The 24,306-nt window shown below is 37.1% G+C and overlaps 1 protein-coding gene and 1 pseudogene across 1 annotated transcript; both read left to right on the top strand.

The window, feature by feature from the left end:
• Positions 1 to 322: 322 nt before the first annotated feature.
• On the top strand, positions 323 to 7,295 carry LOC120586098 (protein farnesyltransferase/geranylgeranyltransferase type-1 subunit alpha-like; annotated as a pseudogene).
• A 5,337-nt stretch (positions 7,296 to 12,632) lies between these two features.
• On the top strand, positions 12,633 to 23,040 carry LOC120586097 (60S ribosomal protein L15-like). The gene is given in 4 exon segments (XM_039842523.1): positions 12,633 to 13,058; positions 16,299 to 16,401; positions 22,435 to 22,723; positions 22,725 to 23,040. Coding segments are annotated over 4 exon segments (1,134 nt in total).
• Positions 23,041 to 24,306: the final 1,266 nt, after the last annotated feature.

The raw sequence follows: 24,306 nt of genomic DNA, 5'->3' as shown, positions 1-24,306 counted from the left end.
TATGCCTACTGCACACCTGAAACTGAGCAGCTGAATGTGGCCAGAGCAAATATGACCTCAACTATGACCTCAAATCTCAAAAAGGCTTTTACTGTCCAACAATCTTCTACGTTCCTCTGACATTCCCACTTTGCAGAAAGCTCTTTTCATATTTTTTTCCTTTTCCCAAACCTCCACACAAGTTTTATCTTTAGTCTTAGCTGAAGACTTGTCTCTTCCTAATAAAACAGAAACATTTAAAATTAATCCCGATGTTCTTCCCACACTAAATTTGCCAGCTTACCTACATCTGTACCCATACCCTCTACCTTCCTCCTGTCACATGGGTGAACTGGTCATACTCCTAGCTAAAGCTAACGCCTCCTTTAATTGTCTGGATTCCACGCCCTCACCCCTGCTTACAGATTCTGCTCCTACAGTCATCCCCTCTCCCGACTGCAACACCAGGTTTCTCGTCAGTATACAACTATGCTGTAATCTCTCTCATCTTAAAAATATGCTGCTTAATTCCACGGTCTTCCCCCAGCACCTAGCCCATTTTTCTATTCTCATTTACAGAAAAACTCCTCGAAAGAGATGGCTGTGATAGCTGTCTTCATGTTCTCAGCATTCCACTAAGCTCACTCGCATCACCAAACCCAACCTCCGATGCTTGGTCCCCATCCTACTCCAACTCACAGCAGCACTGAACACAGTTAATCATGTCCTTCTTAACACACTTTCTTCTCTTGGCTTCCAGAACAATATACTTTACTGTTTTGCCTCCTGCTTCACAAGCTGCTCCTTGTCCGCCTATTTTGCAGAATCCTCCTTCTCTTTTTAATCACAATGTGGTGAGGTGGCCAGGGCTCCAGTCTAGACCTTCTTCTTATCTAAGATTAGACCTACTCCCCAGGTGTTCTAATTTAGTCCAACAGCTTAATATTCTGTCTATATGATGATGACTCCCAAACCGCCATCCTTGAACATTCAAACTCTAGATGTGCATATGCAATCGCCTACAAGACACCTCTTGGTAATGCCCAAAACCCGACTCTTCATTCCTACTCCACAGCCTCTAAAGTGTCTCCCTTCCTACTCTCCCAATAAATGAGAGAATATCCCATTACTACTCCAATTATCTAGCTGAAACCTAAGGGTAGTCTTTGATCTTTCCCTGTCTCAGACTCCCCACATTCAATCAATCATCAAGGCTGGGTCACAATATGATCTCAATACATATATATGGAATGAATGAATAAATTAATAAACAAGCAAGTGTGTGCAACTGTTTGGTGCCAGGAGTAGAAATTATGAAAAACTACTCCTTATAGTCCAAAGATACAACCAATGGCATTCGTTCTTAACATGTCTTTTTAAGAACGTCTGAGGAAATGAAACCTGTAATAAAGATGCTAAGATTTATAGCAAGAATCCTCACTTCTCAAATTTGGTCACTTCCCCTTAAATTACTGGTACAGTCTGCCCAGCGCTGCTATTTTGGGAAATCTAATTTCTCTTCTGTTAACTAGTTTAAATTAGTTCTAATATGCTGCATTTTTAAACCCTTGCTCTCCAAATATAATGAATCCCTAAACTTCTGTAATATATTGATTGCCAACTATTGACTGTGTAACTGCTCAGGTGAAAACCTAGAGAGCAAAATTAATTAAATTAACTTTCTAGATGAAAGAAGCAATAGCTTTGATGTACCAAAGCAGAAAGATAATGAGTCATATCAAATTATTTCTGGGAATAACCTCCGAGGGTAGAATAAATAAGGTATTTTCTTCAACTTAATATTTTAATCCGATATTTTCTATTCGCTTTTCAAATTGATATTCAATTAAAAATGTAAACAACTAACATTTTTAGAAACAAGAAACGTTAATTCGCTTTTCTTCTGGTACACAAAGAACATTAGTGTCTATAAAAATGACTTGGGTCATTGCTTTTTCAATAAAGGAGCAGAAACATTGAGGCAGGGTTGACTCATATTCATTAGCATCTTAGGTTTTACTGTCATCTACATTCCTTTTAAGCTCTTTTAAATGAGAGAGGACTTTACAGATGACAAGCATGTAAATCATACATTTTAATAAAATTGTGAAAGAATTTTATTATAAACTCACTCCTCACACAGACAAATCAGTCACGAGACAGTTAATCTTGACATGGCCTCCCACTGAAGTACCCAACTGTCACAAAGTCAACTAGAATGCAGAGAATATAGCCTATCCACACCCCTGGAAAATTACTTCATAACCCATACATTGACAGGAAGTCTACAGTGTTATTTGAAAACTCTCTCATCTAGGCAACAAACTGAGTCATTTCTGTTTTTCCATCTGCATTTTGAAAAGCTAACACAAATGAAAGGAGAAAGAAACTGTGATGAAAGAAAAATGAAAAAGCAAATGACTTGGAGAGGAGCAGAAACTTTCAATACAAGAAGATGGCAACCATAGAGGGTCTCTGTGTCCACTAAAGGCGTGACTGAAATTATTACATGAAGCACACTTTTTAAACTTCACAAGAAATGCCTGACAATAAACAGATGCTGAAGAAAGCTATTAAGACTGGTGGTCACTTCTTCACTGGACAGGGAGACACAGTGGTTAACAACTTGGGCTCTTAGTATCATTTATGACAAAAACAATTAATGAACAAAGGACTTTGTTCATCTGCTTCCTACAGAAATCCTAAAAAAAGCCTTGCACTGTATGACTAATTATGTGGCCTTGAAGAGTTAATTTTTCTACCTTCAGTTTTCTTCCTAGGAAAATTGATAAGAGCAGCTGTCCCATGGGGCTGATTTGAAGGTCGACAATAATAATAACCAACACTTATTAAGTGCTTACTGTGTGCCAGGCACTATTAAAGTACTTTAGTAATATAAATTTACTTAATTCTTAGAGCAACTATAAGGGAAGATAGATAAGATACTATTATTATCCTTTTTGTAGAAAAGGAAACTGAGGCACAGAAATGTGCTCCAGGGACTGGAAGTATCAGCATCACTCAGGAGCTTATTAGAAATGCAGAATCTCAAACCCCACCTCAGATGACTGAATCAAAATCTGCTTTTAAATAAGATCTACAGATGATTCCTACACATGTTAAAGTTTCAGAAGCACTTGACTAAACCACCTGACTAGAAGTGGTGGGGAAAGTTTTGAACTTTACAGGTCTCACTCCACAACCACTAAACTATTTTGCTTCTTTGTATCAGAGAAAATGCATTAGAGGTAAATTTTTATGATTTCTTCAGGAAGCAGATGCACAAAGTCTTTTGTTCACTAATTGTTTATTTTCATAAATGACACCAAGAAAAACACATAATGACACCTAGCATACACAAGTGACAGGTAGTGATTATCATTACAGTATTTTAGTGTGTACATAGTTCTACCTGGAAGTAAAAGAATATATATAATGAGCATAGACTAAAACAAACAAACAAAGAACTGAAAGAAAGTATCATCTAACACTTAGCATTGACAGGAATTTAAAGCACAGAATTCTAGAACTTCAACATTAAAAAGGAACATGAAAAGCTAAGAATTCAAATATCTTGTTTTATCTCTATGGAAATTAATGCTGAGAGAGAAATGAAGTAATTTGACTAAGGTCAACCAGTAAATTAGGGGCATAACAAGGACCTGAACTTGGGCTACACGGCTAGGTTCCCAATCATGCAATTATTACTGGCTTCTCTTTATTCCCTGCTACTGCACAGGTCAAAAAAGACAATTGCATAAGTAAGCAATTAGGAGATGCAAACGGTTTCACATTACTGTTTAAAGTGCTCTGTTGACCACAGAGGCTACTTTAATATCTATGAATATAAAATATCTTCATAATGTGTCTCTTCAGAAACCAGTTGTTTACTGGCTTCATAGTATCTTTTCTTATGGGTGTTTTCCTGGAATTTGGTACATTTGAACATTGATGCAAAATTGGTGTGTAATATTGTAAACTTTGGGCAATAGCATAGGTAGCTTCCCCTGACAATCCCTTTTTCTATCCAACATTAATTCTTATCATTCTATGCATCTTCATAAAAAAATTTTTAAAAGGTAACAATGCTTTTATCTTCTCTGAATTACATCATATCCTCTCCCACATACACAGGAGTCCCCATCTCATAAATATTTGTCTTCCAATTAGTCCAGCCAAATTTTATTTTCTGCCGGTCCTCTGCACACTAATCTTCCTTTGCCTTTGTAAAAATAGACACCAACTCTTGACCATTCATTTCTCTTCTTACCTCTCCATTCTTCCAAGATACTTTATCACACAAAACATATTCAGATTATTCTTTTAGCAAGCTATTTATTCTTTCTTCAAATTGCTCAAAAATTCATTTTTCCCAAAGAGTCTTTTCTTTACTAACATGAACTGCTGAGGATAAATAGAATTTTTTTTTTAATTAGGCATTTTATTCATCTTCACCATGCAGTGTTATCTATAGAGATAGCTGCTATCCCTTAGGCTTATTACCCAGTTTCAATTTGGATGGTTTGTGTGCCTTCACATGTTCACTGTTCACGATCCCCCACCACCACCATGTGTTCACTGCTCTCTGTGGTGATTCGAGATTTGCTGTGCACATCTGTCGAGAAGTAGTTTTGCCTTCTTATTCTAAGAGAATATTTAGATATACCCTTCCTAAACTGTAAATATTTTTCCCTTAAGTAAATTTCCTTCAAGGGCTTAAAGAAGTAGGAAGCTTACTGTGTGCCAAAATGTATTAAAAATTAACAGAAAAAAAACTGGAACGCGATTCACCAAAATACTAACACACTGATTATCTAAGGATGTTTGGATTATGAATGATAGTAATCTGTTTATTTTTGCTTTTCTGTGTTTCAAGGTTAATAAAATAGCATATTAATACTAATTTTAAAAAGGTTAAAGTTATTAGGAACAGAAGTTTTGGCTCATATTGGCATCTGGATAGTAATCCCCAACACATTGGCACAAACATCACACCAAAATTCAAACAAAAATATTTTTTAAAACAATTAAAAGGATAAAAACCCAAAACTACAAAAGTTAAGACTAACAGGTAATCACAAAACAGAAGAAATGAGATTAAGATAAACCTACATAAAATTCTACTCACAATACGTTCCAACTTAACATCACGAAATAGGAATCACCAAAAACAGGAAGGAAGATCTTTGTTACTTCCCTTCATATGTTCCCAGACTCAAAGAGCCAAGAAATTAAAACTAAAGAATAAGGTGGGTGTTCCTTTCCATCTGGTATATTCTCCTCTGTGAAGAAAAGAGTCACTATGCCCGTTTACCTTTCTTGCTACCAGATATTCTAATCGGCTGCCAGAAAAAAAAAAAAAAATCTCATTTAATTCTAACAGCAAGAATTATACAACTTATATTTTCTCACCACAAAGCAGATAAAATACTTTTTTTTTTTATTTGAATGCCATTTGGAAACTAGAAGAGAAAAGTTACTCTTAAATAACCCTTGGATAGAATAAGCCAAAACTACAACTACAGAACATTTGGAAAATAATAAAAATGAGAATACTACATGTAAAATATAGCTGTATAGTCAAAGAAAGTTACTTTAAAGGTTTTTTATTAATTTCTAAAATACAAATTGACAAAGCATTTAACTCAAGAAGTTAGAAAAAGTAAAACAGAACTTCAGGAAAACAAGCCAAAACTATTAATAAAATACAAATCAATAAATTAGGAAATAGTAAAATAGAGATAAATTAGAATGCATAAATAAATTCAAAAGCTAGTTATTTTTACAAATAAACAGTATAAACCAATTTGGGCAAGTATAAGTTTTAAAATGAGAAGTGAAAAAAAAACAGATACACTATCTAAAATTATTAAAAAATGGTTGAACTATAAAAATTTCTCTTTTGAAAAATTTTCAATTTGGAAAAAAATTAAAGATCAATAACCATGAAATAAATTGGGAAATTTTGCTTTTTAAAAGTATAGAAAAACATGACATTCCTCTAAATTTTATCCATCTAAAATAATCAGAAATCTGAAAGAGAAGATAAAACTATAATCCCATCTAACTTATAAATATTAATATCAAATATCTAAATAAAATATTAGCAAAAACAAACCTTTCAAAGTAATTCAAAACATTTTTTAAAATAGACCATGGGGCAGACGGAGGCAAGACAGAGGCCATTGAGGGGCCTGGAGAGGCTACACAGGGCAGCCAGCCTGGTCAGCCCGAGCTGCCGCGGCCCCAGCAGCAGCAGCAGCAGCAGCAGCAGGAACAAGTGATGGCAGCAAAGGCCAGAGAAGCGGTGGCATCCACTAAAGACAACAGGTTTCTGAGCCTGGACTTACCCACCTATGTCCTGTACAGGGGGAGAACAGAATGGGCTGATACAGATCCAGTATCACTGAATGATTGCCTCAATCCAATGGTCTGGATCATTTAAAACAAAAATTTAGAGATGTTTATGATTATTTCCCTGCCGTTCTGCAACGTGAAGAGCTTTTAAACTAACAAGAGATGCTATTGAGTTAAATGCAGCCAATTACACAGTGTGGTATTTTTGAAAAGTTCTCTTAAAGACATTTCAAAGGAATCTACATGAGAAAATGTACTACATCACTGCAATAACTGAACAGCCCAAAAACTATCGAGTTTGGCATCACGGGCATTAGTGAAATGGCTAAAAAATCCATCTTAGGAGCTTGAGTTTGTTGCTGATATTCTTAATCAGGATGCAAAGAATTATCACACCTAGCAACATCGACAGTGAGTTATTCAGGAATTTAAACTCTGGGGTAATGAGTTGCAGTATGTAGACCAACTTCTTAAAGAGGATGTGAGAAATAACTCTGGAAGATACTTCGTCATTTTTAACACCACTGGCTACAATAATCATGCTATATTGGAGAGAGAAGTCCAGATCACTCTGGAAATGATCAAATTAGTACCATATAATGAAAGTGCCTGGACCTATTTGAAAGAGATTTTGCAGAATCATGGTCTTTCCAAACATCCCAATCTGTTAAATCAATTACTTGATTTACAACCAAGTCACAGTTTCCCCTACCTAACTGCCTTTCTCATGGATATCTATGAAGATATGCTAGAAAACCAATGCGGTGACAAGAAGGACACTCTTCATGAAGCATAGAGTTTTATGAAATCCGAAAGAAAAGGACACTATAAGAAAGGAATATCGGAGATATATTGGAAGATCCCTTCAAAGCAAACACAGCACAGAAAAAGGTCCACCAACAATTGCACAGCAGCAACACCATCTAGAAGAACTTGATGAAGTGCATTTATTTTTTTAAGAGATTCTAATGCAAGAGTTTAAAGTGAAATTGATTATTCCCTTTGCTTGTGGTATAAAAACGTGCATTGCACAGGTGCTGCTTTTTAATGAGAACTAAGTGTAATGCTCCTTGGGTGCTATTGCTATTCAGACTAGCTCTAAGTAATTTGACTCCTTTAAAGCCAAATAATTCAGGGGAAGGGAGAAGAGATAGAAAATCCCTTAAAGGAACTTTTGTAGTCTTCTCAACATTTACTCTAAACCATTAGCAGCAACTCCTCCTCAAACGGTATGCATCAGGATTTGTAGCATTAATGGTTGTGAGTAACTTGGATATGAAGTCACTTAAATTTCCACTCAGGAAGCAGAGAATGCAATTGTTACATTAGAGCTGCTATACCACACTCAGTATCTTGCTATCACTGTAACTAATGCCAAAAGAATGATTTTGCAATAATATCATATATTATCCTAAAAAATAACAATAATAAAATAAAGTAAAATAAAGTACTCCATGGCCATGGACAGTTAGGAAACATTTTAAGAATGTTAGCATGGTTCTTTCACCCATTTAGAAAAAAAAGTGCAGCTCGCTGCCAGTGTTAATTTTACATAAACATGCTCTTTAAGGCTGAAGCAAATCTGACTGGTTTACAATGTGAAAATAAAATATAAAAACTGTCCCTTAATGTAACAGAAATGTATACATAAATCGGATTCATCAAATCAATCTTTGGCAATGACTGTTCGAGAATGATGTTAACATCACATGTAGGAATACGTGTTTTCTAGGATTTGACATTTTCAGTGATTAAGAATTACTATATTTTTTGTAAATGGAAATACCACTACTAAAAAGAGAATGCTATAAATACAATGATGTCTTTTGTTTCCAAAGACTATCCATATACTATAGCGATGCGAAAATAATAATAGTGAGATATTTTGTGGCAAACTTTTGGAGTAAGGTTAGGATTGTAATCTGCAAGTTTATCGTGGGGTAAACGCTGCAGCTGCAACCACTGCCAGCGAATATTCTCAGAGAAAACAGGAAACGAGTTAATATGTAAAAGAAAAATCTTTAATGTAAGTTATAACATCAATAAAACAAGGGAGATAAAGCAATCATCTCAACAGATGCTGAAATAGCACTTGAAAATAATTAAACATTTATTCTTGATAATTTGAAAAAAAAATTAATAAAAGAGAGAAAAATGCTCTCAACCCAATAGCTAATAGTCAATTTCATTGATAAGTGTGCCTGAAGGCACAATTATTTATCACTGTTCTAAAAGTCTGACCAAAACTAATAAGATAAAAGAAACTATAAATTTAAAAGAGGAGATGAAATCATTATTATTATTTGTATGTGGTACGATCCTTTACCTGTAAAATCCAAATCAATATGAAAAATTTTATATGAGCTATTTATCTGAAAATCCATAGGTTAAAACATATTTTTAGACTGGCTGCCCAGAGAGTTCTCCAAGATTGTATATTCCACTTCTTTAGACTAAAGTTTTCTACATCAGAGTGGTAAGTGGAACATATGACTTATTATTCTCTACTCATGGAACTAAGATGCTATTGGTAAGACTATAGCTCTAATCTTTTTCGAATTTTCTTCATTTTCATACTAAATGGAGGAATTTAGGATCCACTGTCAAAGTTATTTGAGTCATCTGAGAAAGTCCCATCTTAAATGGCATCATATATTCAACAGTTGTCATATATTCATTTATTTATTCACTCAACAGAATGTTCTAAGTCCTAGGGCATGATGATATGCGTTAAAGATACACAGATGAATTTGATCTCACTGAGCTTGATATACAGCAGCAGAAAAAGATATATGCACAAAAATTCAAGTGGGACATAACTTATATAATAAAAGCACATGCTGTGAGACCATAAGAAAGGCAGAGTCTTTACTCTTAGGACCCCTTGAAATACACATTTAAAGGTTTTCACACAGAACCATAGACCACTACTACGAACTAAGAATAATTTTGAAGTGACTGAATTAATGTATCAGCTACTCTGGGGAAATCAAGTGATGCCTTAATGTTCAAAGTTATCACCTAAATATAGTACATGGACAGCTACTTGCTAAAAACAAACAAACAAACAAAAACACCTACTTGTCTGTTAAACAACCCCTTGAGACATTTTCACCTTGATTTGATTTGCTATTTTGTTGTTGTTGAAGTACAATGGCCAACTGGACTGAAGCTGCTGCCCAATCAGCAAGCATACTGCTGTGACATAAGGTAACATGAAACTCCTTGAGTTCCAATGACATTCCCTACTAGCCTGTTTAACCTTAACCTTTAAATCCTGAAACACAGCCAGGCTACTCAGGCCCGTCTTGAGCACCCTGACCCACCGGATCTGTGGCAGGATACTGGAGCCTGGGCCATCTGTCAGGTAGAAGTGGGGCAACTAGACGAAGGACAAGTCAAAGACTGCCTTTGGACCCAGCAGAGGCCCAGTGAAAAATAATAGGGCCATGAACTGAGACTCGGTAACCAATAAACCAAGGTTCAGAAATCAAAAATGCAGCTGCTCTTACTTAAACATAAACTCTGGCCAGAGCATAAGTCTAGGAGGAAGGGTTACAACGTCCGTGATGGCTTCAGGCACAAATTACAGATTAAAATTACAATGCAGCCCTCATGTTTGCTCAATAGGAAATAAAAAATACTTGATTTGACAGCAATTATTTCGGCCTCAAATACAGAGATGGTAGTCAATCAAACTTTTATTGAGCATCTAATACTCTGTATTACGATCTATGTTAGGAGCTACAGAGCAACTCGAAAGAAGTGTAAGATACGGTCCCTGACTTCAAGGCAATTACAGTCTAGTTGACAAGTCATACTTAACAACAGTACCCAAAACTTATTCTTCAAAACTCAATACAAGTACTTATTACACTAATTTTTTAAACATCTATTGCCCTAGGATGCTCTAAACTCCATAAGCGTAAGGGCAATCACCATCTAGACTACCACTTTATTTTCAATGCCAAGTGCATAGTAGCTGCACAATAAATATGTCTCAAATAGATGAATAAATGAATATATAATTGACATGTTAGAAACTTTTTTAAATGAGTATTATCTGAATTGTGTTTAGTGTAAATAAGCACAAAGGCTGAAGAGAGCTCTAAGGGCTTCATTGATGGGGAAAAGCTAATTACTATCTTTATATCCTCTATAAAGATTAAGACAAACCAAACACACCCAAATACAGGAGCTTAAAATGTCTACTTGGTTTGTTAATTAAAAGCTGACACTGCAGCTCCATAGCCCCACCGACCACGCCTCCTCTCCCCCAGCTGTCTCCTCTGAGCTATGTTCTCCCCATACCAATTTGAGGAGAGTGGGAATACAGTTCCATTCTTAATTCCGCCACAACAGAAAACCAGGGTGTGAAGTGTAATAAATCATTAGTGAATTTGGAGATAGCATGAGTACAACCCACAGGAATCTACACTGTTAGTAGAGGTGGCCACTCAGAGCCACTGTGAAGGTCTGTTGAGGCTGGCAACACCTTTTCTGGTTATCTCAGAGTATGCAGGTGCCTGTACAGGCTGACTCATCCCTCATTTTGATATTGTGCAAATGCTACCAGGCCGTTAATGGATTGCGAAAGAGTTCATCCAAGCACTGTCACCAAGTTTAGGCTTTAAATTGTCCAACACATACATGTCTTCTCCCAAATTCATGATATAATAATTATCTGCAGTGGGGATGGGAATCCTCTTGCCACATGCTTAAAAGGCTGGTTTTCTTTTTTCCTTTGGATACACTTTCATTGTCCTTTTTTCTGATATTGCTGATAGAGTCCAATTGGTACTTCTCACATTTGTTTGATTTTCCCTTTCTTCTCTCAAAATTATTCCTATACTGCATACAGACATGAACTTTGTTCATTTTCTTGCTATTTAAAAAAAATTAGCTCAAATAAGTCAAACAGAAAAAGTTGAAAACCACATGGTATCACTTATATGTATGCTATAAATCTAAAAGCAACAAACAAACATGATAAACAGAAATTCATGGACATGGACTATGGGCAGTGAACACACAATGTAATATATATATGACTTACTGTTGAATTATACACTTGAAATTTATTGGATTTTGTGGATCAATGTCACTCCCAATAATTTTTAATAATAAAAAAAGAAAGAAAAAGAAAAAATTAGCTCTATCGTGATTTCTATTTTCATTTCTGATATAATTGCACAACCCCACTTACAAGCACTCTCTATTATTTTCACCGCTTTTGCTCTATTGGATCATGATGAAATTAATGATATTTATAAAACACGACAAATAATTATGGGTCGAATGATGATCATGATGAAATTAATGATATTTATAAAACATGACAAAAAAAATGGGGTGCAAGTGCCCCTGGGTTATATAAAAATGTTCCAAGGGTAAGCAAGCATGAGTAGTTTTAAAACAATGAATTTCCAGATCCTCAGCTTCATTCTGGGAATGAACCTGTAATAGACATATTTTCTGGACCCTGCCTTCCGTAACTATACACATGGAAATCCAAATGCAGCTTTTTACTTGTCTTCTGACGGCTGTCACCTACCAACCACTTCTCTGATTGCTTATTCATTCATATCATATACCTGCCACATTTAGATTAATGAGAATAAGCTACAATTAATATACCTTTTGTACACCTAGTATCCTCCACTTTTTTTGCTGTTGAATTCCACTGAAACCTATCTCATTCCAATAATCAATAATATCCAGATACAGATAATGTGCTAACATATCTATGAGCCTTTTTCAGAGGTTTCAATTCAATATGGCAACATAAAATGATCCTAAACTCACCTCTTCCCATGAACACACTGAATCTACCACTACATATGAAACAATTCTCTCTGAAAAAGAAATAAAAATAAAAACTGGCTGACAACTCCTACTCAACAGGCTAACAAAAGAAGGTCCACACTGAAGTGTATAGAAGAAGCTGGGACACAATCTCACCATAAAATCCCCCTCTGGTCTAGGGAACCACAGTCGAGAGGGAACTTAGAACCACAAGCTTCTCCGAGGAGCAAAGGGTTTGAATCCCACATCATGCACCCCAACTTTTAAGACCAGCACCTGCGATGAGCCCCCCAAAATATGTAGTTTAGGAAACCAAGAGGGCTCACGTTGGGACTCACCCGTCCTAAGCAGGGTTCCAGCGCAGAAGCAGATGATGGAGAGGCTCCGGGGCTTCGTGTGTGACTCATTTGCTTGTCTTCCAGCTTTGGCCTGAAGGCAGGTCTCTGATGTGACACACATTTGGGAGCTTCCTACTGGGGAGCGCTCCAGGGATGGGCACTGGTGGCACCATCATCACACTATCCCTCTGCCCCACTACAGAGCACCAACGCCTCCTGGAAAGGAGGTTTTACACCTGTCTGGTGCTCGGTTTTCACATGCGGAAGCTTGTTTTACTTTCACACCACCAGTTTTACGTCTGCACACTTGTTTTATGCCTGGAGCTCCGGTTTTACTTCCGGAGCCCTAGTTTTACGGCTAAAGGCACTGTTTTACGTCGAGTCCCGATTTTACGTCAGGAGCCCCGTTTTACGTCTGGAGTACTAGTTTTTTTAGTTTTTCCTCCAGAGCCCAGGTTTTCCATCTGGAGCCCTCATTTTACATCTGGAAAGCCAGTTTTTGTGACTTCCATCCAGGACACACTCAAGTCACCTGGCACTGACGGCCAGCAGGGCTTATGCTTCTCGTCCCGTAGGACTGTACATATTTGCTTAAACCTTTTTCATATAAAGTTTACTTTTATGTTTATAAATATAATTATATAACTATAAATATTTGCAAAATAAGTTGCTTTCTGTTATAATAACGTTAAATCTATTCAGAATAAAATTTTTTCTTAGAGCTATCAAAGAAATATTAATTTCTAATTTCAATTCGTTTATATACATAATTTTTGCAAAGTATATGTGATCAATATAAGATAGTCAAGCACAAAAAATTACAGTAGATTATGTTTTGTAGGGTAAGTTGAATGGAAATGAGGTCTAGAGGAAATGGAATGGTATAAAATATTAAAATAATCTTGTTCACATATTTTTAATGTGGCATTGTGGCTATTGAATTGGTATATTAAGAATCCATTGAAAAAATTTTTAAGCAATCTGATAGTTTGTTTTAATGTTAATATTTACAATTGGCCAGAAAATACATTTTCAATAACTTAAACTTAGAGTAAAATATTTTAGCTGTTAATCTAATGTGGAAGAAACACATAGATTTTTTTCAGTATTGTTTTGATGTGTAAGCAAAGAGTCTGCAATGTTTTTAACTTGTGACTTTATTCAGATGAGATGTAGGTTGGAGGTGAACTACCAGGTTATAGTCGTAGCTGGCTTTGTTAACTCTTATAGTGGTGGCTAACTTGATAATGCTTTGTTTTATTGATTCTCCTTGAAAAAAGGAAATGATAGGCTCAGAGTACCCAACTGTCAATCTAAAGAAAGCTGTGAAAGCCAGAGGGCTAACATAGACGCTTTGAAGGAGACTCATCTCTTGCAGCTACAGGTCAAACTGTTGAATATTAGGCACAGAATCTAATTCTAAAGATAGCAAGATTGCAAAAGAAACTAAATATAGGCTTGAGCCCAAGCCCTTGTAAGAAAAATGGGCTACTCTGAGATGTGGGGTGAGGATGTTTCCTGGATGAATCAGAGAATCTTCATCTCTCATATTTCCCTAAACTCTCCATGAAGCCAAAAGTGAAAGAAAGAAGCCTGGGCACCCTGCAAGGCCTTTATTTGATGCAGGTGCCTTAGAAGCTGATGCATGTCCTCAAGAGCCACCATCCCTCATTACTCCTAGGCCAATAACAAGGTCAGGTCTTAGCACAGCTGACATAGTCATACACAGCCCATACTCTGGGAGGAAATAGCTTACACTTGAAGGAATCACAGTACGTAGCTAATATGTACCATAGGAACTGAGAGAACACATGCAGGAGTAGATCTTGAAAGTGTTGGTCCGAGGGAAGAGATATAAAACCAGATAAGGGAGAATTTATTGAAAAGGAGGACCACTATTAATACACTGCTGGGATCCTTTCTTGAAATTTAGATATGATAGGTCCATAGGAAATGAGATGAACATGCCAGAACTTCCTTGGCGTAGTACTAAGGGTCAGAAAGCTCAGGGAGGTTGGAATATTAAAGCAGATTTATTATGTAAGAATCCAACCCATGTCTATGTTCCCTGGGAGGGTCCAGAGGCTATCCCTTCACTAGAGCAAAAGAATGCATGGGTAGGGCATAAGGAGGATCTTTAAGAAACAGTGAGGGAAACACAGTACTGACAGTAGAAGATGGTACCATACAGTTCTGCTCCCTAGTGTCAAAAGGGATGACAAAATTCCAGACTAATAGGGATCAGCTGTTACCATTTAATCGTGGATGTAGTTACCAAGACATGAGGTCAGAAGTGCATTGAGGTAATTTGTTGATTTGCTGATAGAATGATAGAAATAATACATTCAGGATCAGATCCAGAAGGCACCAGTAAATTACATAAAAAAGGCAGCCCTGACTCCTATGTCACATAGCTTTGTTGTACTAACACCAATCCCTCAACTTATATATAAGGTCTCGTGGGAAAGGCAGACCTTATCAGTAGATTGGAAGAGACCACTTCTCCCTCTTTGGTGACTCAGCTAAGGCATTAGCTAGAAGAAAACACTACAGGACTAAGATGTTGTTCTCAATAATGTGATGTATATGCTGAACCAACAGCTAAAAAACGATACTATATTCTCAATAGCTATAAGGCATGGGTCTCAGGAGCAAGGAGTAGAAATCAGATTGGTTCTTCTCAGCATCACCCCCAGTGTTCCATTTGCAGAATGTGGGCCTCTTGCCTCCCACACTGGGGCATTTCTGTTGATGACAAAAGCAAGGGACACCGTAGGAACCTACTTGGTGTCCACGTATGCACTCGGAAGTATAGGAGAGTTACTCTTTGTGAGGAAAAACTTTGACCAGTGGGGGTTAACTAATGAAAAAACATTTCCCCTAAGATGCATTTCATTCTGTTCCTCAGAAGCTTCCTGGAACTGAACAACCTTTCTTTCTCATAGTGATTCTAACTTGATAACACTTCCTTGTGTGGACTTCCCCTTCTCGTTTGCTTCAGTAGGCCTTTCCCTCACTCCTGCACTCCGCATAAACAGTCCACAGTAAAGTACTCAGGCCCTCCTTTCTGAAGAAATCTAAGTAGGAAAGGTCCTGTGCTAGCAGTTTACCTAGAAAAAATTAAATTCACCCCCAAACATTACTAGCCTTCCCTCTGCTAGAAACAGGCTTCTAGCAATCTTCTTTCTCTCTCTCTTTTTTTTTTGTAATATATTAAGGTACAACTTACATACAATGGAGTGCACAGATCTTAATTGTACAGCTCGATGCATTTTTAAATTTGTATATCTTTCTTGCCAACAAACTTTAAAGTTAAATTCTCTCGCCCCAAAATAACTTAAACTCATATCTTCACAGGTGCTTCATTACATGTGGATCTATTCTCTTCTTTCTATAAGTGAAATACCACTGCTCTAGCTCAGGCCTCAGCATCTCTCACTACAGCAATCTTCCAATGGGCTTCCTCCGGTGTTAACTTCTTTTAATCGGTCCTTCGCTGCCACCAGAATAAGTTATCTCAATGACAAACCTGAACTTGTTCACTCTCCTGCCTAAAGTTCTTCAATGGCTCCTCATTTCTTAAAAGATGACACTGAGCTTCTTTATCTTGGTACCTAAGGCCTTTCAGGATCCGACCTCTGCTTACCTTTCTAATCTCATTTTCTGCCACTCCTCAGCAGTTCTTGCCTTAATACCATCTACCACCTCCTACATTGGCTTTGCAGTTATCCCAGCTAGAATGACCTCTTCTTCATTTTGCACTGCCCCTCACCTCTGCCTATCTACTTGAATAAATTTTCCTCACTGATTTTACCTCAGATTGTAGCTGTCTCATGCCAGAAGCCTCATCTTGTTTCCTCGTCCCAAGCCACAACTGCTCTGTTACAGGCATCGTCCCAGCCTGAGGCCTGGTTACCCACAGGTGAGTCACTGCTGAGCTATTCTCACCGATGGCTCATGGCGCCACAGATCCCAATCTACTGGGTTCTAGTTTTCCATGTCCCTGGTATTGTCTTAGTTACTATCTACTTGTTCATGTCTCTGCTTGATATTCTAGTTCCTCAAAGTCTAGGTCTTCCACCCTTTATCCTCATCTTCTAGAAACTATGTCTCTGATCCCTGATGGCTGCCTGCCAACTGCACCTGGGTTAATTGCTTGACCTTTGAATCTCTATGAGTCACCTGCCCCAGATCTTGGGCTTGGTTTGGACCAAAGGTGTGTGCCATCTGTCCTTCCTACCTTTGGGCCTGGCATCCAGTTTTGTACCTTCCTTCGGACTCATTTTATATCGATTTTCCTGTATGTAATTATAATCCTAACCCTCCCCTGATCAGTTTTGCCTTTCAGAACTTAAAGTAATTCAGAGCAGAACAAAGCTTTGGAGTGAATTCAGAGGTAGTAACTCTCTCAGAGTGGACTCAGCAATTTGCCAAATTTTCTGAGAGTTTGGTGAGAGAAGGCCAACAAGCTCTTACGAAGTCATCAGAAAGTGTACACTTACAAGATAACCACTTCGTAGTTCATTAGCCTCCCTCTAGGCTACCCGCCTTAAATTATTTCATTGACTTAATTTTTTAAATGACCTAAAATGCAAACCATTTTTGCTTCCCCCAACATCTCTGAAATCGTATTGGTAGGAAAAGTTGAAACTTTGTCCCAAAGAAGACTGGGGCATTATTTACATATTTATATGTTAGCAATGTTTCCTTTATGTTCAGCATAAATTTGTTTGTGTTTCCCTAACTCATCTGCATCCTTCCTTCAAGTAATAAATGACTTCCCAATTTAACAAGCCCTCCTTATTGCACACAGGGTAACATTTGGTACATCATGTATGGTTGTCCCCTGCTTTGATGGATATCGTGGAATTTAGCTACTTGCTCCAAGATTTCCTTCCTTGCTTCTCCTCTTTTAATTCCCTGAAAAACTAAGGCAGGGATTAATATAGATGTTCACGCTATTTTCTCCTCAGTCGTTTCTAAAGCACAACAGGAAAATGGTCAACCAGGTCGTTTTAGGATCTTTGGCTATCTTTTTAAAGAAAAGCTTTCCCCCTCATTTCCTTGTTGTTGTTTAGTTGTTGTAAAGTTTACTAAGTCACAGATTGTTTGATCTGCAACTTTTCATGGGAGAGAATTGTGTTTTGCTGAGTAAAGTACAGCATGCTCCATTCTCTATTTAAAGATGAGATATTGATTGATTTTTTTAATGATATTTGCGTTGGGAATATATATTACTGCTGAATTATTTTTTTTCAAATTGAACACTTCACAAATGGATTCAAAATGGTCCTTAATGGATTAAAATACTTCTGAAGAGTACATTATCTATAACAACAAAATAAATCACCAGTATGTGAATAAAATCACCAGTATGTGAAGATATTGATTATATCTTCTTTCCCCCATTAATTTGAACTTTACATCTAATGTTTCAGTGTCTGTGTAATGGGATGGCATTATGTCCACACTGATTCCAGCCTAAAAATGTTTTCAATTAAAATTTCATCATAAAAAGTATTCTTTGTTTCAGTGATAAGGGGCTAAAAACAAAAGCTAAAGTGACATTTTCAAAATAATTCGTTTGATATTGGTAGCTTATCCATGACTTTGTCATAAACTCAGGACAATCTCATTGAAAAATTATCTCTTGAGCTGCCACAAAATAGTGGAGAAAATAGATTTTCATCTCGCTCATAAGCATTAGCTCTTGATTCAACCACAAAGGAATTTAAAAACATTCATAAAACTTATCTCAGCCTATGGAGAAAGGTGCTTATGTAACTCGTGTTCTCTCACTTAGACCACATGAACGAACTTTTTTTATATTGCAATTTCAGTCAAGGGTCCTGGAAACAATATCCTAGTTATCCTCTTCATCATAATCATCATCACCATTACCACCTGTGTGTGCTCAACCATAAGATGGGTAGAACAAGACTGAAACCAGGGATTTTCAAAGGGTTGACTCTAAAGAAAGAGGGTGGAAATATAGTACCAAAGTAATATAGTTCCAAAATCAAAAGGAAGGGTGTCAAAGCTGAGGCTGGTTATCAGGTATCCAGTATAAAGACAGTAAGAACCAAGTGAGAGAAACACAGCTGATACAAGATCCTGTTTCTTGACTTCTGAACCATGGCTTTTTCATGGCGATTATCATCAACTATGACAGGATATATAGTGCCAGAATGGGTACATATTTACATTTTAGGAGAACAAAAGAAAATGACACTAATATTAAAAGAAAAAAATGTTACCAGGGAAGAAAAATAAGAGAGACAGTCATAAAGAAAGGTTATACTTGGAGTCAAATCCCTGTTAAATCCTATAAAAGTGATGACACATTGGGTTAAATTATATACACTTCAAAACAAGCTTTTGTAGTATTGATGCTATTCATCTTATGTTACGGAGGAGGAATTAGGCTCAGAAAGTTTAAGCAATATGCCCAAGATCATGCAGCTGAGAGTAATGAAGGAGAATTGAATACCATGTTCAATGGACGCAAAGGTCATCTGTTCTAGTACAGATGCTAGTGGTCCTCAAACTGAGCTCATATTACTATCACATAAAGATCTCTGAAAAAGTACCTGTGCCTGGGCACCATTCAGGGTCAGCTGAATATAAATCTCTAAGAGAGCTGAACATCATTGTTTTTAAAAAGTCCGCTGTGTAATTACAATGTGTAATCGAGGTTGAAAACATTGTACTGGTAAAAGGCTACCTAAATGCTGTGAATTAATAGGCAGTAAAAAGGCCACCCATCCAGGACACAAAGTAACCAATATTTCCAAAGACCTTATTGATGGAGTTCCTGGAACTGGCCAAAACAAATATTTTTGGCCCGAAGCATATTAGCAGATGATTCCTTTCAGCATGTTTATAGCTAATCATAGCTCAAGAAGGAAGTTGAAAAACAATGATAAGTGGATATAACTTCCTGATAAAAACTCAGAATTGCATAGATATTTCCTGTAGGAAATATCTAAGTTAATTAGGGCATAAGAATTCACTTGAAAGGGCACTGCAAGAAAATAAACGGAGCTTAAAATTTGTCAGTCCCCTTTGCAATAAGGCCTCTTTACATTCTGGACAGTAAATAGTAAAAATATCATTCATTTCCAGGCTTTCAGAGGGAGAAGGGGAGGATTGACTAGATGATGTCTGGGGATTGGTCAGGAAGTAAAATTATTCCGTGTGATACCATCATGGTTGATGCATGACATGCATTTGTCAAAACCCCTATAACTTTATAGAACAAACAATGAACCTTAATGTATACAAATTTTTTATTAAAAATTATTGGAGTAACATTAAGAAAATCACATAAGTTTCAAGTGTACAATTCAACAGTATGTCATTTATAGTTAGAAGGTCTGGGGAATCTCAGGAAGAACCCAGACTATGACAAGAGAACCTGTGTTACAAATGTATGAAATAACCTCACTGAAGGGGAGTAGAGGGGAAAAGGTGCTAATAGAAGTAAATTTAGAAATGGTGGAGTCTATAAGATTAAAGGCAAAGGAACTGCTGATAAACACTGTACTGTAATTGGTAAAGCTATTTCCCACAGGAGTACAGGGGTAAGGCATACCAATTCTGATTCTCCTGTACATATGTACTATAACTGAACAATAAATAAATGGATAGTAGATGATGGGAGCCAGGTTTCTTAACATTGGCGTGAGAAGTTATAGAAGAGCAAGGGGTAGGAGCTAGTGTGATCTGATGCCTTGCCCATGCCTCTAAATTTCCATGTGGACACCCACAGTAATGGTAATACACTGAGACCTACTTCTTAAGTGACCTTGATTGTAGCTTCCCAAATCTGAAAACAGAAATTTGAATAAGTTTCATTACTCAAAATATGTATGCCTTATATACTGGGGTGTATGTTATGTTTTTTAAGATTTTAAATTGTGATATTCAAATAAGTTTTAGTGGATTCTATGATATCTGACAATTAGTGAAGATTGTCTAGAAGATTTAATAATAAAAATTTCAAAAATCAACTTCTTGGCAACTTAAGAAGCTAAATTTCAAGGAAGTTCTCACTGGGGAAAGATTATGCGAAGTTTCTTTTCAATTAATTCATATTAGATATGTCAGCAAAGCACCTAAAATTGGCCATCGTGTCCAATACCTGCCTTGTTTCTGACTCTTGGGCGGGACGCAGTGGGTAAGGCTGTGAGAAGATTAGGGTTTTGTTCTCCCCTTCAGCATCGCTCATGCAGGGGCTCCTTTGCATGTCACCTCTCTCTCAGTTCTGCATGGGAGAAGATGAGAATGCAATTAAAATCTTAAGTTATCATAAAATAGAAAAGCCTGCATTACAAATCCTAAAATCTTATCTTATTTTACTGGAATTTTAATTACCTTTTGATATTTAGTTCCTGTGAACTGGTTTGAAGTGTACAGACTTGAAATTTTAGACAGCTAGATTTATGGTTTGATTTGGATATGCATAAAATGAAATACATTTTCCAATGTATTTTCCTTCTCAAATTCTTTTGAAATTTAAGTACGATACCTATCCCAGGCAGCAAATTACCTAGAACTAGAATATTAGGGCAAGACTGAACTTTACAAATCATCTTACCTACTTCCTCTTCCCCTTTTGACTGTTGGGGAAAAAATGCCCAAACTGAGTTGTTACTTCTGAGCTCCCACTTTATGATAGGCATTGTACCAGATGTTGAATATATATTATATCATCTAGTCTGCTCAATGACTTCATGAAGAATTCAATATTCCCTAGTTTAAAAACAAGCAAACTAAATTACAAAATGTTAAGTAAAATAACTGAGACACTCTGGAAATAAAATCTTTATGGAAACTTGAACTCAGATCTGTGATTCAAAGGCTGTGTTCTCTCTCTAACACCATACAACTCAAAGAGGTGACGGGCTGTTAAGCCAGTAAATCCACTGCAAACTTTTCATTAACCTCTAATTAAACATAATATTTCCTTCTATTATAAATATAAATTAGTAGCCACTGGTAGCCACGGGTTTTAAGGTACCTATAATTTTATCTCCATTAGAAATCGCAAGTATTTTGATATCACAGTATAGCTGTTGCAAATACCTGAAAATATTATTTGTGCTCATTATTGATATGAAGTTATGTGGTCATTGTCTGTGTATTAGGTCTTGTTTTTAATAAATTAATAAAGCAAATTTCACAAATCTTTAAAAATATTGATAAATGTCTTTCAAATAACATTGGTTTTTCACTGAAATTTTAAGTGTTTAATTTTATGTATTAGAAATTCTATTCTGCAAAGAGACCTAAAGATTTCACAGTACTGCCCAAAAGTTTTTTTACACACTAATAAGATTAAAAACTACTAACCTAAGGCCATGTAATTAGGAACATTTTAATATGTGATGACATAAAAATTGGTTTTGTTTATTGTATTTTGATTGAATGAAGACATCAGTTCTACTAGTCAATAATCCCCAAAATGGGCATCACATATTTCTCAAGTAATTTCTCATAATATATACTCTGTGAAAGGATCTCTTTTGGTAAGCTTATAAATCAGCCTTTCGTATTTGTATCATCAGAAGAAATTCGATCATTCTCTGCCACTTTACCTGTTCTTAAATACTTCGCCTTACACAGAGCAGGTAGGTCTGTGGTGAGATTTCAGGGATACTAGGAAGGACTTTGTTTTCATCTTCCTTCTTCCTCTACTAGATTCATGCTAATTACTGATGCCTGTAACTCCTTTAGATATTTAGGATTTAGGAGAGTCCCTTAGAAAATTTTTGTATCATAATTAGGGATAAGAATTAATAGTTAAATGCCCTCTAGGAGGAAAACAATTATTAACAATCACACAGAGGCATAAATATGTGACAACAGACATTTGCACAAAGAAGTTTTCATAGGAGATCTGTGCAATAAAAAAGCATCAAGCCTTTCCACCTGGCCGCAGCCATCCGGTAAGCCGAGGTGGGCGCTTACAAGTACATGCAGGAGCTGTGGAGGAAGAAGCAGTCCGAGGTCACGCGCTCACTTCTCAGGGTGCGCTGCTGGCAGTACTGCCAGCTCCCCTCTCTCCACAGGGCGCCCCGCCCCAACCAGCCCAATAAAGCGCGCAGGCTGGGATACCAGGCCAAGCAAGATTGTGTTATATACAGGATTCACGTGCGCTGCAGTGGCTGCAAACGCCCAGGTCCTATGGGTGCAACCTACGGCAAGCCTGTCCATCATGGTGTTCGCCAGCTACAGTTTGCCCCAAGCCGAGGAGCGAGCTGGACGCCACTGCGGGGCTCTGAGAGCCCTGAATTCTTACTGGGTTGGTGAAGATTCCATATACAAATTTTTTGAGGTTATCCTCATTGATCCATTCCATAAAGCTATCAGACGGAATCCTGACACTCAGTGGATCACCAAAATAGTCCACAAGCACAGGGAGATGCAAGGGCTGACGTCTGCAGACCGCAAGAACCGGGGCCTCGGAAAGGGCCACAAGTTCCACCATCCTTTTGTTGGTTCTCGCCATGCAGCTTGGAGAAGGAGCAACACTGTCCAGCTAAACTGTTACCACTAATATAATGTTTGTAAAATTCTTACCTAATAAATAATTTAGGACAATCAAAGAAAAAAATAAAGGCATCAAGGAGGTAGGATGAGAACACAGCAAGAGAAACAGCACCAAGGTCGTTCTCAACTTTGCCTGCAGTTGGCCCTAAACATCAATGATTCACTTCTAGTTGTTATAATTTCCAGTTCGTGGGTTTGTCATGTGTCAACAGGAGTATTAATATGGTGCTTGCCACCTACGTACAGGCTGTGTGGTGAAGACTGCCAGCCTCCTGGGTACCAAACACTTTCCATTCACTCAAGCAAATGTCATAGGCCACAATCGGTGATGGCAAAACCATCTCTTCATTAGGATGGATCTCACCATGACTGTCCTTTCTTTCTCTCATAATACAATTCCTCAATCCCTAGTCTTCCCACAACACAGGAAGAATGCAATTACATGTGCTTTTAGTCTGACTCATTTTCTGATGGTAACAATCAGTATTTAAGCTAATTAGAAAGATTCTTTTGATGTCTTTTATTTCATTCATAATTAGCCTCCTGCTGTATATTTCTTTAAAAAATAAACTCCCAGCCAGTGGTGGGAAGAGAAGGAACAATTTTGCTATCCTTAATTTCTATCTAGTTTCAGGGAATTGTTCATCATCTGGCTGTTTCTCCCTTGAAGACCTTATAAAACGGAAGATGTTTGGATAAAGAGATTCAGTTACTACGAGCAGCCTTTAATAATAGAATTCTGAGTCCAAGTCCAAAGGGGGATCTGATATGAGAAAGGTCAAAAGTCCCAGAATTCTCTCTCTCTTTTGGGTCAGTTTCCTGTTTTCATCAAGTCTCAATTGAAATTCAAGTTAAATTTCCAGACTCCAGCACCTTGGTACAGATGAATTTAGCAATTAGTCAACATCAGGAAGCAAGACCATTGGGAATGGACAAAGACATGGGTAAAATTAGATGTAAAGCAGAGGGTGGAGATTCTGCTGGAGAAGCATGTGGTGAGAGGTGCTGTTCAGTTTAAAGAAAGGAGAGAACAGGAGGGCCTTACAAAGGTATGCAAGAGATGAACCCTCCCCCAAAGAAAGTCTTTGGCATTTTAATTAACCACTGGCTTTAGTAATTAAATGACTACTATTCTGAAGCTTGAAACAGGGGAACTCAGAGTATTAATTTCCGTTTTTTTTTTTCTAACAGGGCAACATTAGTGCCTGTCAATGTCAGCCTGGACCAAGAGGGTGAGCGTGGTCAGCAGCAAACCCAAGGTCAGACTATTCAC

Source organism: Pteropus medius, unplaced genomic scaffold (assembly GCF_902729225.1).
Source record: "Pteropus medius unplaced genomic scaffold, Ma_sr-lr_union100, whole genome shotgun sequence".
Lineage (NCBI taxonomy): Eukaryota > Metazoa > Chordata > Mammalia > Chiroptera > Pteropodidae > Pteropus > Pteropus medius.
This window is presented reverse-complemented; position numbering and strand designations above follow the sequence as displayed.